Below are 15,307 nucleotides of genomic sequence, written 5' to 3' on the forward strand. Positions count from 1 at the left end.
TACTCACTTAAATTATGAAAATGTTCATTACACATTTAAATTAGAAAAGAGCTTCATTACTCATAATTTTACAACACTATCGGGTTAAGCTACACGATTTAGTCACTCTGCATGAACATTTGGCAACATCAGTAGGCCTACCAAAAAATTCACAAACTGAATATACAAGTTGCAGTCCTGAATTTTTGTTCTGAATATCACATGTTTTCTACTGTGACATATAATAAACATCCTCACTTGTGTTTGTTCCTTGTAAACTGTGAATCCTGGCATGAAGAAAAAGTTTCACAAACATGGGAATGAGTTACAGAAAACATTAATAGTGAGAAAACGCTAATGTTAAGTATCTGTCTACCATTTACAACAAATAAAAGCTTAGCTGTTCAAATGATGTTAATTAAAACTTCAGTTTTCCTCTGTTTTAAATATATACAGCAAGGAAAGAACACTTCATGCATCCCGCAGTAAAACTACTGTCCTTTTTAGCCCCTTATTCAGCATCTATTTCTCTACTACTGTTTTCATTTATGAATGTATACAGATTTTTTTTTTTAATATATCTTTCTGAAAGAATGACCACTATAAAAATTACCAGACATCAGTAAATGTTATGTTTTGGACTCCCCTTGCATTTTTTCAATATGGTACAGATGTAAACATTAGGCTTTGTTACTGGTCAGTTTGTTACCACAACCATATTTTCTGATTTCACATTCACTGGCTTTACCAACTCTAACCAAATTGTCACCCACCAACCTAATCTAGACTTCAAGCTGTGCTATGTATTAGTCTGCCACTACAACCAAGATTTCGGGTCTAGTGTAGCAGGGGATACAACCCGTCGGCTTTGGACAATGACGTCACAAGTCGCCAGAGAGCAGTTTACCATTTTCGCTTTTGCTGTTATGTTTCAGTTTCGTTTTTTTACTGATTGCTTAATAAAGTGGATCTGTTTATTCTATCTCATGAGATTTTTTTTTTTTAAAAAAAGCCAAAAAACACTTATCAGCTACTGAAGGGAGCTACAACACTAAGAAGAATCGCTTCTCGTTTGGCGACTTGTGACGTCATTGTCCAAAGTCGACGGGTTGTATCCCCTGCTACACTAGTCCCAAGATTTCAGAGGGAGTCTAATATGTAACTTCTGCACCTTTAGTAATGACAGGTATGCAATCCCAAACATAAACAATGAGAGCAATGTACAAAGGGTGTAAAATTAATGTGGCAGTTAAAGACACCGATCAGAGATTCAGGAGGATTAAGGTTTCTTCAAAAAGGGTACTGCTGAACACATATCTAATACTAGTTAAACACATCTATATACCTTTATGTGCTTGTATATATGAGTTCTCTTTTTATCTGTAGGAAGTTTACAAACCTTATACCATTGTAAAAGTATCTCTCAATGAATCAATTGCTACGCAACACCACTATCCAAGAAACGAGCTAATTTTCTACACATACAATATCAAATATTCTAATAGCAATTTATGTTAGACTATAATAAGTGCTCTTAAAATGTAATGAGAATGACCATTACAAATCCACTGAAGTCAAAAACAACTGTTTTTCATGGTAGTTGCAAAATAAGAGAATCAAAGCAAGAGACAATTCTATCAATGCAGTGCCAGACCTGATACAGCTTCACAGTGTTTCTTTGCTAAACATACAAATTATTATTATTATTATTTTACGGGGGACAACACATACCTGGAGGCTACTTCATCATGAGCTGTGACCATTATTCTATTTTCCTGGCTAACATATCCACAACGCTTTTCTTCATGTCTTAACGCCACACCTAACCTTTTGCTGAGGTCGTAATAACACTTCACAATTGAGTGGCTAGCAGTTGCTCGCAGTGCAAAAACAATATTTATCAATATAACCGAAGAATTATCTCTTTTTCCACCGTGTACTGACGGCATCAAAGTAGGGTGTCCGACAAAACGCACATCGTTCACTTTGAGTTCAAATTTTCTCTCACATAACTCAGGTTTTACAGCGAACAGCGTTGATAGTACTTCATCTGAAAAACCTGTCAGGCGTCCTTTGGAAATGTTGGAAGTCTGAGGAGGTGGACTCTGGAGCAAATCTTCAGTCACAACGAGTGCATAGGGATTTTTTCGGCGTTTCTGGTGTCCAGACTCGGTGCGCAAGTCATTTGCATAAGGATACCGAAATAATAAGCGGTCACCTTTACTATCGCTCTTCACAAGAATGACACTTAATGGATCTGGTTCCATCCTCTCTCGGCCTTTACGAAACCGAGAAGCCTACATCAACCTACATCGGCGTTCGGTATGTACAAAGCCTTGCTGCAGTACGAAGCACTGATTGGTTTCCTTGCACCAGAATGAGATACAATTCCTGTACTTATTTTGAGGAAACACCACACTCCATTATTCCACCTAAACATCAGTGTGTTACTCAGATATGTAAACACATAACTCTTCCCTCTCTTGACGTTTCTGAAACTAACAAACAAACCCCGTGCGTCAAAGATATTATACACAACCATAGATATCTAACTTTATAGCACAGTCAACTTTCATTCCGTTTTTTTGGTCCAATAGCAGAACGACGCAAAGTACCAATTTAATTAAAAATTATCGACTTTGCTGCGTTAATGCACTTTCATTTTCCCTTTTACACCACAAGGAATGCATTAAACTTATTCTTGAAACAGATTTCATATTCAAATGACGTTTGAAATATATCGTTTGGAGTGTTATTTCTTGGCTCAATTACTACATTTTTTTCCTTGCGAAATTCCCCATTATAGCTTGTAGTCTATAACAGCGACGCTAATCTTCTATAGTGGCGCACAGAAGACGATTTTCTCGAGAGAACTTGTCAATTCAGTGCCTAGCTACATTACCTGTAACCCATCATAATACGAATCACTCACACGGGCAACTTGCCAATGCAGGATACGCACCTCACATTATTGATTAAGGCCAACCGCACACGGCACAACTTATTAAATGCAGTCATCCAGTATTTAGGGTGGTCCTACAACTTTGCATAGGTGAAATCAAGTTGCTACACGGTAATGCCACTACATTATCAAATCCACTTTTACAGAACATAAAGAGCTGAATATAAAATACTGTATTTAACTAAGTTTGACTGGTATTGTTCCGCACATTGCACAATGATACCCTCCATCTCCACTCTCACCCCAAATTGGTCAACAGAAATGTTATCAGTAAGCCTCTGAAATCAGAATACTGTGAATTCAACACTCAAATTTCTCGTTTTTTATTTCACTCCCTTCTTACCTCACTGCACTGTCAGGTCTGATATGTAATAAGTCAGGCATTCCATAGTCATGTACAACTACTAATCCTAACAATCAATTAGTCTCTTGCGTTTACTTTTTCTTTGTAGACTTCACTTTTCAACCACCTCCACAGGCAAAAATCTAAAAGTGGTTAGGTCAGGGGACCTTGGTGACCAGGAAACAACCATTTCTATGGGGGAACGTCATTTTTATGTGATATGTCACCTGACATCTACAGGGTAAACAAGAATTCCACCAACAAAGTTTCAGAGGCTGTTCAGGGATACCTTGGTTCAGGGGACCCACAGCCCACAGTATCACCTTACAGAGTAATAATGTAATTATGATTTATTCAACCCTAGACAGAACCGAGCAGTACATGGAGCAGTGTCATCCTCATTTTTCCTGGCTCAGAATACTCACAATTATAAATTTATACTTATATGTGTCTGTGCTCTATGTTAAGAATAACATTTCAGAATTTGATGCCAGGGGAGAAACTCATCACAACACCAGAGCTAAGGCTAATTTAGATATACCAAGGCACATGTTAACAAGAACTGGAAACTCTCACAAACTGAACCACTCAAACTTTTCAACAAATTACAAATCTATGTTTGGTCAATGGATCTAAATTTTTTTAAATTAAATGGTACAGCTGGCTATCACATCACCCATTTTACCATTTAAAGAATTCTTTGACATATTAGTATGTAAAAAATTTTCCGATGGTCTAATGGATCATTATGTGGTAAGTTTATACTTTGGATAATTATGCTTCTGTTTTGTATAATTACGTCCTGTATACTCTACCAAGTTATTACTGCACAGTGTTTGTACCATACTACATAACAGTATAACTTATGGATATTAGCTCTTTAGCAATCTTCCTGCAGCATATATTTTTATTGTGATGCTTAATATGTATACTTCAATTAACTGACATTGGTTTATTTTATTACTATATACCCATATCTATTTCTACTTCCTGTATTATACAACAATGACAAAGCCTATTCCATTGTTAAATGATCAATAGTGAATAAAATTTCTTGATTCTTGAATGCAAACTTGTGAGCAACCAGGTAAGGAGGGAATTACTGTTGTTAACAGCAGGTACTGTACGATCTGTCACCTTTTGGACGCCTGTGTCAACTTTTACCTTACAACATATCTTTGATCACCGATCTTGAAATTATTCGAAGTAGTGGACGTGTTATGCAGTGCCACTGAACTGTGATATTGGATTTCTTAAGCTTGTTGTGATGTGCGGGGGCTAAAAGAGAGCCCCGATCTATTCAAGCTACCAAATGACAAACTCACATCTGCATGAACTCTTCTTTATGTATAACAGAATCTTAATTGTTTACAACCTTGATTACAATTTGTAATGAAGATATTTCTTAATGTGTAGCTATCAATAGGTCATTTACGTGTATCAACATGACATTTCAAAGTGCGAGACAGATCTCTACATCTTCAACTGTTTGGGTGTTTATGTTGTCAATTCCACCCTTTGCCCCGTGACCTGTAAGGCACCACCAAACTGTGACACCCAAAGAACAAGTGCTCCACCAAGCAGATGTAGATGTTTTTCCCCTTTGCACTTTGTTGATGCTTGGAGCTAACGTCTTTTTTACATCCCGTCTGCACATTTAACAAAGCAGATCACATACAGTGGGATGTTCCACACTTATCAAGTACATTAAACAATGTTCCTGGTTTGCATAAACATCTTTCTTTGGCCTGAAGGGTTACACCACAAGAACCCTGTCAGCTGACTGTCTGCCATACCACACCATACATTTTCAGAGATGCGTTCTTGAAAATGCACCTCCACAAAGGAGTGCAGGTTTCCATCAGACCACTGATGTGAGGGAGTATTTTCATAGATGAAAGTGGCTTCATTAGTAAATGGTATTAATGGGATTACACAGCAATTTGAAATTAACCAGAAACAAAATTCCAATTGTCTACAGTCATCTCCTTTTTCAAAGATGTTGAATTTGCTATTAATTGTGAAGGTTCACACCATGCCTATGTAATGACCACTGTACTCTTGAATGTGAAACACGAATACATTAGAAATTCTGTGTGTACCTGTTGAAGGGCTCTGTTTTACCTACAGAATAATGTCATCTACTTCATCCACACTCTGTTAATTTCCCCACACAGGTGAGATATGACTGCTGGACATGTCACCATTCCCCCCCAGTTTAGTGGAAACACAATTAAACACTCTCGAAGCTCATCCTCCGTGGTCAGGAAACTGTGCTGTTGTCTGAGGAATGAGGTCCCAAGGCAAAGTTGTTAACTCGCAATGGAACCAGTAAGCATATTTGCTGCTATATGCAGCAACAAATGAGCAAAGTCGGTATGGATACACCCTCAAGAGTTATGCAGGCCACTGCTGCAGCATGCTTACTTATACCAAAGCGGAGTTCCAGTCAGCTCCTGTCTGCCATCACTGCTGACGATGACAGCATCATCTCACTACAGCCAGCAGTGCGAAAGACTACAGCCAACAGTGCGAAAGTAGTCTTAGACAGAATCACATAGTAAAGCTCAAGTCAACTGTACTCTAAGAGAAGAGACTATTACTTCGTACTGTGCCCAGTGGTATGTTAGCGTTCACAGACAGTAACAAAAATATATGACATTCCTGTGGCAATAGATTGTTTCAAAGTTAAGAATTTCATCTTGTCCTATTTATAATACAGTGATCTTTTCAGAAACCATGTAACAAACCATGGATTATTAAGGGTATAAAAATATCTTGTAACCGGAAATGGGAAATGTATCTGACAGCAAGAAAGAGTAGTGAGCCAGAAACTATCAAACATTATAAAAACTACTGTGCTATGTTAAGAAAAGTTATTAAAAAATCCAGAAGTATGTATATCATGTCTGAAATCATCAACTCTGACAATAAAATTAAAACAATTTGGAATATTATTAAAAGAGAAACAGGTCCACCAAGAGCACAGAAAGACAGTATTACCATCAAATTGAATGAAAACTTTACGAACAAAAAGTCATAAGTTGAAAATATTTTTAATAATCATTTTCTAAATGTTGTGGATATAGTAGGATCCAGGTGTTCATTAGAAGATGCTAGGCAGTTAATGGAAGAGGCCATACCTATGCAATTTGATACAATTGAAATCTCACCCACTTCTTCCTCTGAAATTAGGAAATTAATAAACTTGCTTAAAAGCAAAAACTCACATGGAATTAATGGCATTTCCAGCAAAATACTAAAAGCTTGTTCTCAACAGATAAGTAAGGTTCTCAGCCACCTGCGTAATAACTCTCTGGAACAGGGCATTTTCCCTGATAGACTGAATTATGCTATTGTTATACCTTTGCATAAAAAAGGGGATAGATCTGATGTCAACAATTCCCATCCAATCTCCCTTCTAACAGCTTTATCCAAAATTTTTGAGAAAGTAATGTCTTCAAGAGTAGCTTCACATATCTGTAAAAATGAAGAACTAACAAAATGTCAGTTTGGTTTCCAGAAAGGTTTTTCAACAGAAAATGTCATATATGCTTTCACCAATCAAAATTTGAATGATCTGAATAACCGAACACCACCCATTAGGATTTTTTGTGATCTCTCAAAGGCTTTTGATTGTGTAAATCACGAAATTCTGCTATACAAGCTCAAGTATTGTGGCATGAGTGGGACAGTGCACAAATGGTTTAATTCGTACCTAACTGGAAGAGTGCAGAAAGCTGAAATAAGCAGTTCTCATAATATGCAAAGATCAGCACATTCCTCAAACTCGGGAACTATTAAGAATGGGGTTCTACAAGAGTCGGTCTTGGGTCCTTTGTTGTTCTTAATATATATTAATGACTTGCCATTCTATATTCATGAAGCAAAGTTAGTTCTCTTTGCTGATGATACAAGTATAGTAATCACACCTGACAAACAAGAATTAACTGATGAAATTGTCAATAATGTCTTTCAGAAAATTACTAGGTGGTTCCTTGTAAACGGACTCTCACTGAATTTTGATAAGACACAGTACATACAGTTCCGTACAGTAAATGGTATGACACCATTAATAAATATAGACCTTATTCAGAAGCATACAGCTAAGGTAGAATATTCAAAATTTTTAGGTGTGTCCATTGATGAGAGATTAAATTGGAAGAAACACATTGATGATCTGCTGAAACGTTTGAGTTCAGCTACTTATGCAAATTATGGTGACAAATATGTTAGTAAATTAGCTTACTACGCCTATTTTCACTCATTGCTTGCATATGGCATCATATTTTGGGGTAATTCATCACTGAGGAATAAAGTATTTATTGCACAAAAGCGTGTAATCAGAATAATAGCTGGAGTCCACCCAAGATCATCCTGCAGACATTTATTTAAGGATCTAGGGATATTCACAGTAGCTTCTCAGTATATATACTCTCTTATGAAATTTGTTATTAACAACCAAACCCAATTCAAAAATAATAGCAGTGTGCATAACTACAATACTAGGAGAAAGGATGATCTTCACTATTCAAGATTAAATCTAACTCTGGCACAGAAAGGGGTGAATTATACTGCCACTAAAGTCTTTGGTCACTTACCAAATAGTATTAAAAGTCTGACAGATAACCAACAAGTATTTAAGAATAAATTAAAAGAATTTCTGAATGACAACTCCTTCAACTCCATAGAGGAATTTTTAGATATAAATTAAGAAAAAAAGAAAAACAAACAAAAAATTGTAAAAAAATTAAATAAAAAACTAAAAAAATAAAAAAGTGTTATATTATCTTTAATTATGTAGTTAAATTAACTTAATTATGTAATGTATTGGAAAATTTGACTCGTTCCACATCATTACGAAATATCGTATTCGTGATCCATGGAACTGGTATTAATCTAATCTAGCATTTGTAAAAATGTGGAGCATGCTTAAGCAGTACAGTAGATTCAATTATGTATACTTCGGCACAGGTTCACAACTTTAACTTCAAAACAAAAATGTCAGTTGGTAAATAAACCCAGAAATTGGAATACCAACATACAAAATGATAACTTATCTCTGTAAGCAGCTATCTTTATGTAAGCATCAAAAAATTGGATACATGTTACGTGAAAAGTTTAATTCAAATTATTCTATACAAACATCTCCTAAAAGATATACCCTGTATAGATGTCATAGAGTATGGAAGGAAGTGCCAAAAGAATGATGAGTTCTTCCTTATAAAGAGAAAGAAAAAAAAAAACTTACGATTTTCACAGACTGTATTTTTATTGGTCCTCTTTATATTCATAAGTAGTTTTTGTTTCAGGTAATGGACAACTCTGTTTATATACAAGAAAGATGTATTCATGAAGACAAAGATGAGATGATAATATGTATTACACATACAACTACATTTCTAAGCATGAATGATTATTCAATAATTACTAATTAAGAAGTTACATACTAAAATTAAGGAGTCTCACAGTTACAGTACCGTACTGATAAGAGACAGGAAAGGTCATGAGAGGGAATGGCCAAAATAAAATGTCAATGTGTACAAATAGAGACCTGCCAATGTGTACAGCTGGAGTTTCCATTATACAAGGGAATGCTATGAAGTAATGCTTCACAATATTATGTGTGAAAACTCTTAAAGCTTTTAAATAAAACAATGTTATTAACATACTACATCTTTATTCTTCGTGTCTACATATTTATTTCTCAACAAACTCACCCTTGTGACAAATGAATTTCTCCTGATGAAAGACTAGTTTGTTGATACCGTCACTGCAGAATGTTTGTATCTGTTGATGAAGCTGTAACCTCACCGCTTCATTGTTATTAAAATTGTTCTTTAAGTTTTTAAAACAACAGAAAATCGGATGGGGTATGCAGGATAATAAATGATTGTGAACCCTGGCATCACACTGTTGCAGATGTCACAGAGCTCTTGTGTGGTCTGGAATTTTCATGCTGAATGAGAGGGTGCTCCATTTGCAGACAAACTCTTCAGATTCGAAACTATATTATAGAACACTGTAACTCACCCACTAACACAGTTCCTTTACACACTGCCATGTTACACAATACAATTTGGAATCCTCAAGCGACAGAGGGCTGCAAATGTGTAGACATGAAGAATAAAGCTGTTTGTTTTACTTAAGAGTTTCACATAATACATTTGGAGGCATTTACTTTTCTGCATGTCATCATGTAATAATTTTATACATTCAGATATTCATAAATAAGGCAAAAACATTATGCTTTAAATATGATGCTCAACAATTTCTAAAAGTTTTTACCCCAGTAACTGCTTTCTTATGTTCAGGAGGTTTGTGATAGAGCTTGAAACTTTCTGATGAAGGGGTGTGTATATATGGGTCAAATGCAAGTTTTTGTTAAGCCCGATATGATGAAAATGGATATAACTTTTTTTCAGCCAGGTGTCCTTAACTGTAACATTTATCTTAAAGAACATAAAGAGTTTCAGTAATGTTGTTACATGGTAAATGAGGAATATGTGAGATTTTAAAAAAACTGGTTTACTTTACATTTGCATCCACTCATGTCTGTAATGTCCTCCCTTTTTTTGCATTGCTGCATTTGAGCTTCACCAAAATATGACTTCATAAAATATGGGAATAAAAGTAACCATGGTAAGTACATTTTATTGTTTTCTCACTACAGCAAGATTCGCTGTGAAGGGTAAATGGCTGCATTTTCTTCTTTTGGCAAAACTGGGAAGTCATCAGCAAATATTATGTACCCTAATGGCATGCTTCTGAGTGTCCTGCCAAGTATTAGTTGTTTCCATTCCATTCATACTATAAGCCCAGGCAGCGAGTACACAGAACAAAAAAGCTCGCAGCACGTGAAGAAGACAGCTGTATCAGTCACCGAAATATTATACACAAAATGGGAACAACTCACTAGAACACCAGGAAGCATATTATTAACCAATCACGTTGAGAAAACTCAAGTGATCATGATGCACCCTTATAACTATTCTGTATTACTTTCAAGGTTTCAATTGGTGTGCTTCATGCTTGTTTATGATCACGGAGCTAAGGAACTGACCCAACTGCTGAACAGGCAATGAATACAATATTGCTCGAGTTTTGCCATCATAATTTTATTATTATCCACAACGTAGAAAAAGACTTGCTACTTATCATAAAGAGGACACATCAAGTTGCAGACAGCCACAAGTAAAAGACACTTACATAGAGATTTCGGGCACAGCTTCATTTCTTATACCTTTCATTTTATTTTAGACACAATCACAGAATATGATTACACTCATTTTATGGAACCATTCTCAGGGACTGCATGTAAGTGAACAACCCCACCTCATCTTGTATGCTGAGCATTCAGGTATATTTAGATCTGAGAGACACCAAAAGGTTTTTCTCCTTATCTCTGTATAGTGTTCTTACAAACCTCCAGCAATGAAATACGGACAAATTAAAGTTGTCAAGTCATTGCCATTCAGCCAACAGAGTCTGGACATCACGCAACATCGTATGAGTCGGGTTCAATAAGTAATGCAACACTTTTTTTTCTCAGCCAACTTTGGTTGAAAACATGCAGAATTTGTTGTGGGACATCACTGAATATTCCCACTTCGGCCCTTATAGTTTTATTATGTACCAATAGATGGCGGCACTATCCATAGTCTTGAAAATAGTGTCTGTAACAGAGGTGTGTTCCAAGCACAGAGCTGTCAAAGTTTCTTTTAGTGGAAAACCAGAGCATTGCAGATATTCATAGCCACTTGCAGAATGCCTATGGAGACCCTAAAGTGCACAAATGCACAGTGAGTTGTTGGGCAAGGCACCTGTCATCACTGGAACGAGGTCGAGCAAACGTGTCCGACCTCCTGCTAAACTGTACAACACACATAAGAAAACTGTGAAGAAAAAGCTATACTCAAACAGACCTTCTTCGGAACGTCACTCTCAGAGTGTTTGTGATTTTCATATACATGAACGTAACTTGGCCCTGACATCTCTAAAGATTAATAAAGTTGCTGGATTTGAAATGGTCTATTCAGGTTTCCTTTTTGAAACTGATGGCTTAATGTTATGTAAAAAACAAAGATGAGGTGACTTACCGAACAAAAGCGCTGGCAGGTCGATAGACATACAAACAAACACAAACATACACACAAAATTCAAGCTTTCGCAACAAACTGTTGCCTCGTCAGGAAAGAGGGAAGGAGAGGGGAAGACGAAAGGAAGTGGGTTTTAAGGGAGAGGGTAAGGAGTCATTCCAATCCCGGGAGCGGAAAGACTTACCTTAGGGGGAAAAAAGGACAGGTATACACTCGCACACATGCACATATCCATCCACACATACAGACACAAGCAGACATACACTCCTGGAAATTGAAATAAGAACACCGTGAATTCATTGTCCCAGGAAGGGGAAACTTTATTGACACATTCCTGGGGTCAGACACATCACATGATCACCCTGACAGAACCACAGGCACATAGACACAGGCAACAGAGCATGCACAATGTCGGCACTAGTACAGTGTATATCCACCTTTCGCAGCAATGCAGGCTGCTATTCTCCCATGGAGACGATCGTAGAGATGCTGGATGTAGTCCTGTGGAACGGCTTGCCATGCCATTTCCACCTGGCGCCTCAGTTGGACCAGCGTTCGTGCTGGACGTGCAGACCGCGTGAGACGACGCTTCATCCAGTCCCAAACATGCTCAATGGGGGACAGATCCGGAGGTATTGCTGGCCAGGGTAGTTGACTTACACCTTCTAGAGCACGTTGGGTGGCACGGGATACATGCGGACGTGCATTGTCCTGTTGGAACAGCAAGTTCCCTAGCCGGTCTAGGAATGGTAGAACGATGGGTTCGATGACGGTTTGGATGTACCGTTCACTATTCAGTGTCCCCTCGACGATCACCAGTGCTGTACGGCCAGTGTAGGAGATCGCTCCCCACACCATGATGCCGGGTGTTAGCCCTGTGTGCCTCGGTCGTATGCAGTCCTGATTGTGGCGCTCACCTGCACGGCGCCAAACACGCATACGACCATCATTGGCACCAAGGCAGAAGCGACTCTCATCGCTGAAGACGACTCGTCTCCATTCGTCCCTCCATTCACGCCTGTCGCGACACCACTGGAGGCGGGCTGCACGATGTTGGGGCGTGAGCAGGAGACGGCCTAACGGTGTGCGGGACCGTAGCCCAGCTTCATGGAGACGGTTGCGAATGGTCCTCGCCGATACCCCAGGAGCAACAGTGTCCCTAATTTGCTGGGAAGTGGCGGTGCAGTCCCCTACGGCACTGCGTAGGATCCTACGGTCTTGGCGTGCATCCGTGCGTCGCTGCGGTCCGGTCCCAGGTCGATGGGCACGTGCACCTTCCGCCGACCACTGGCGACAACATCGATGTACTGTGGAGACCTCACGCCCCACGTGTTGAGCAATTCGGCGGTACGTCCACCCGGCCTCCCGCATGCCTACTATACGCCCTCGCTCAAAGTCCGTCAACTGCACATACGGTTCACGTCCGCGCTGTCGCGGCATGCTACCAGTGTTAAAGACTGCGATGGAGCTCCGTATGCCACGGCAAACTGGCTGACACTGGCGGCGGCGGTGCACAAATGCTGCGCAGCTAGCGCCATTCGACGGTCAACACCGCGGTTCCTGGTGTGTCCGCTGTGCCGTGTGTGTGATCATTGCTTGTACAGCCCTCTCGCAGTGTCCGGAGCAAGTATGGTGGGTCTGACACACCGGTGTCAATGTGTTCTTTTTTCCATTTCCAGGAGTGTATATGTCTGCTTGTGTCTGTATGTGTGGATGGATATGTGCGTGTGTGCGAGTGTATACCTGTCCTTTTTTCCCCCTAAGGTAAGTCTTTCCGCTCCCGGGATTGGAATGACTCCTTACCCTCTCCCTTAAAACCCACTTCCTTTCGTCTTCCCCTCTCCTTCCCTCTTTCCTGACGAGGCAACAGTTTGTTGCGAAAGCTTGAATTTTGTGTGTATGTTTGTGTTTGTTTGTGTGTCTATCGACCTGCCAGCGCTTTTGTTCGGTAAGTCACCTCATCTTTGTTTTTTACATATAATTTTTCCCACGTGGAATGTTTCCTTCCATTATATTGATGGCTTAATGTGTTATACAAAAATGGATATTTGTTTGTTCATCTTCTATACGCTCCTATACCATTCATCCAACTACAATCAAACTTTTGTAAGTAATTGTTCTCATGCTCACGAAGGTTTCTGTGGGGATAAGAACCACTATCTACAGGTGTGGATTTGAAGAGGGGAGGGCACAGAAGCTTCACTCAGAAATATCTGCAGTAGTTTCAATTAAGTTTTATATATACATGCAATATTGTGGACGTAATGTACAAAAACAACTTCTGGGGGTAGTTGTGGGTATGAGAAGAAATGACAAGTAAAAATATTCAATACCGACCAATGTTAGTATCAAATCCATAGTTTTCGGGGTCATTACACTTATTGGTGACAGTCACAATGACATTTCACCCCAGCCGTTGGGGTAGGGGAGGTGCAAAGACAGTGACATATCCACATCTTTCTGTAATGACTCAAGGAATTTCTACAAAAATTGGAATTTGCTATCTGGAAAAATTTATTGTGGCAATAACATACCCCTAACAGCCATAGTGCTTAGGGTTCCGGGTGAAAACGCATTACATGCACTGAGGTTACAAAAGTAATGGGATAACTTTCTAAATATCATGTCAGAGTGCCTTTAGCCTGGCACAGTGCAGCAGCTCAGTGGCATGGACTCAATAAGTCACTTGAAGCCCCTGCAGAAATAGAAATATTGAGCCATGCTGCCCCTGTGGCCATCCACAATTCCAGTAGTGTCACCTGTGCAGGATTTTGTCCATGAACTGACCTCTTGATTATGTCACATAAATGTTTGATGGGATTTGTGTCAAGCAATTTGGATGGCTAAATCATTTGCCTGAATTGTCCAGAATGTTCTTGTGGCCTGGTGACATAGCACATTCTCATCCACAAAAATTCCATCATTGTTTGGGAACATGAAGTCCATGAATGGCTGCAAGTGGTCTACTTCAGTCAATGACCAATTCACTTGGACAGAGGAACCAATCCATTCATGTAAACTCAGCCCACACCATTATGGAGCCACCACCAGCTTGCATAGTGCCTAGTTGAAATCTGAGTGCATTGCTTCATGTGGTCTGCGCCAGCCTCAAACCTTACCATCAAGTGTTACAAACTGAAATCACGACTCATCTGACCAGGACATGGTTTTCCAGTTGTCTACGGTCCAGCTGATACAGTCACAAGCACAGGAGAGGTGCAACAGGTGATGATGTGCTGTTAGCAAAGGCACATGTGTCAATTATCTGCTGCCATGCAATTGAGATTTTAAATTACCTAATGTGTTTTTTTAAACTCATTGGCTCTTTGTTGTGTGCCAATTCACATATTGTCATTCAAAATTGGCTCACCAATAATTCTTTTGCACAACATTAATCTAACAAGATTATACAATGGAACCCCACACACACACACACACACACACACACACACACACACACACACACACACAGAGTTGCGAAATGTCACTGAAACGACAATTCTGAAAGATATGTCAAAAGGAAAATAGGTGCTGATTCTATGTATTCCCATAATCCCCACCAAAGGCCATTTGATTTCAGATGAGTGCAATCCCATTCACCTTGTATTCTCAATGACCATCAACAAGACTCAAGGTCAACCGCTTCAAGTGTGTGGATTAAATCTCGAAAATCCATGCTTTTTGTACGGTCAGTTATTTGTTACATGCTCGTGAGTAGGGCCGCCGAAAAATTTGTTTGTTTTGCAGAAGGTGGAAAGACAGATATTACTTGAATAAACTTACCAAATTTAACTTATTACACAAAAATCATTGTCTTACCTTTATTTTGTACCTCTAAATTTGTGTCTGTTTCATATATGTGAACCTACTTAGAAAAGTGCATAACATGAGATCAACCACTCAACAGAACACCTGAAATACACC

At 38.9% G+C, this 15,307-nt stretch overlaps 1 protein-coding gene across 3 annotated transcripts in view; it reads right to left on the reverse strand.

The window, feature by feature from the left end:
* Positions 1-2,644, reverse strand: part of LOC124717047 (GATOR complex protein NPRL3) — a 108,491-nt gene extending 105,847 nt beyond the window's left edge. The window contains exon 1 of one of the 3 annotated variants that reach the window (XM_047243721.1): positions 1,711-2,644. In XM_047243721.1, coding sequence (XP_047099677.1) covers positions 1,711-2,246 — 536 coding nt within the window. In that variant the 5' untranslated portion in view covers positions 2,247-2,644. The remainder of the gene's footprint in view (positions 1-1,710) is intronic. The other 2 variants (XM_047243719.1, XM_047243718.1) reach the window with 2 other exon arrangements.
* Between the last annotated feature and the right edge of the window lie 12,663 nt (positions 2,645-15,307).

The sequence above is a fragment of the Schistocerca piceifrons genome, chromosome 9 (assembly GCF_021461385.2).
Source record: "Schistocerca piceifrons isolate TAMUIC-IGC-003096 chromosome 9, iqSchPice1.1, whole genome shotgun sequence".
NCBI classification, from domain to species: domain Eukaryota; kingdom Metazoa; phylum Arthropoda; class Insecta; order Orthoptera; family Acrididae; genus Schistocerca; species Schistocerca piceifrons.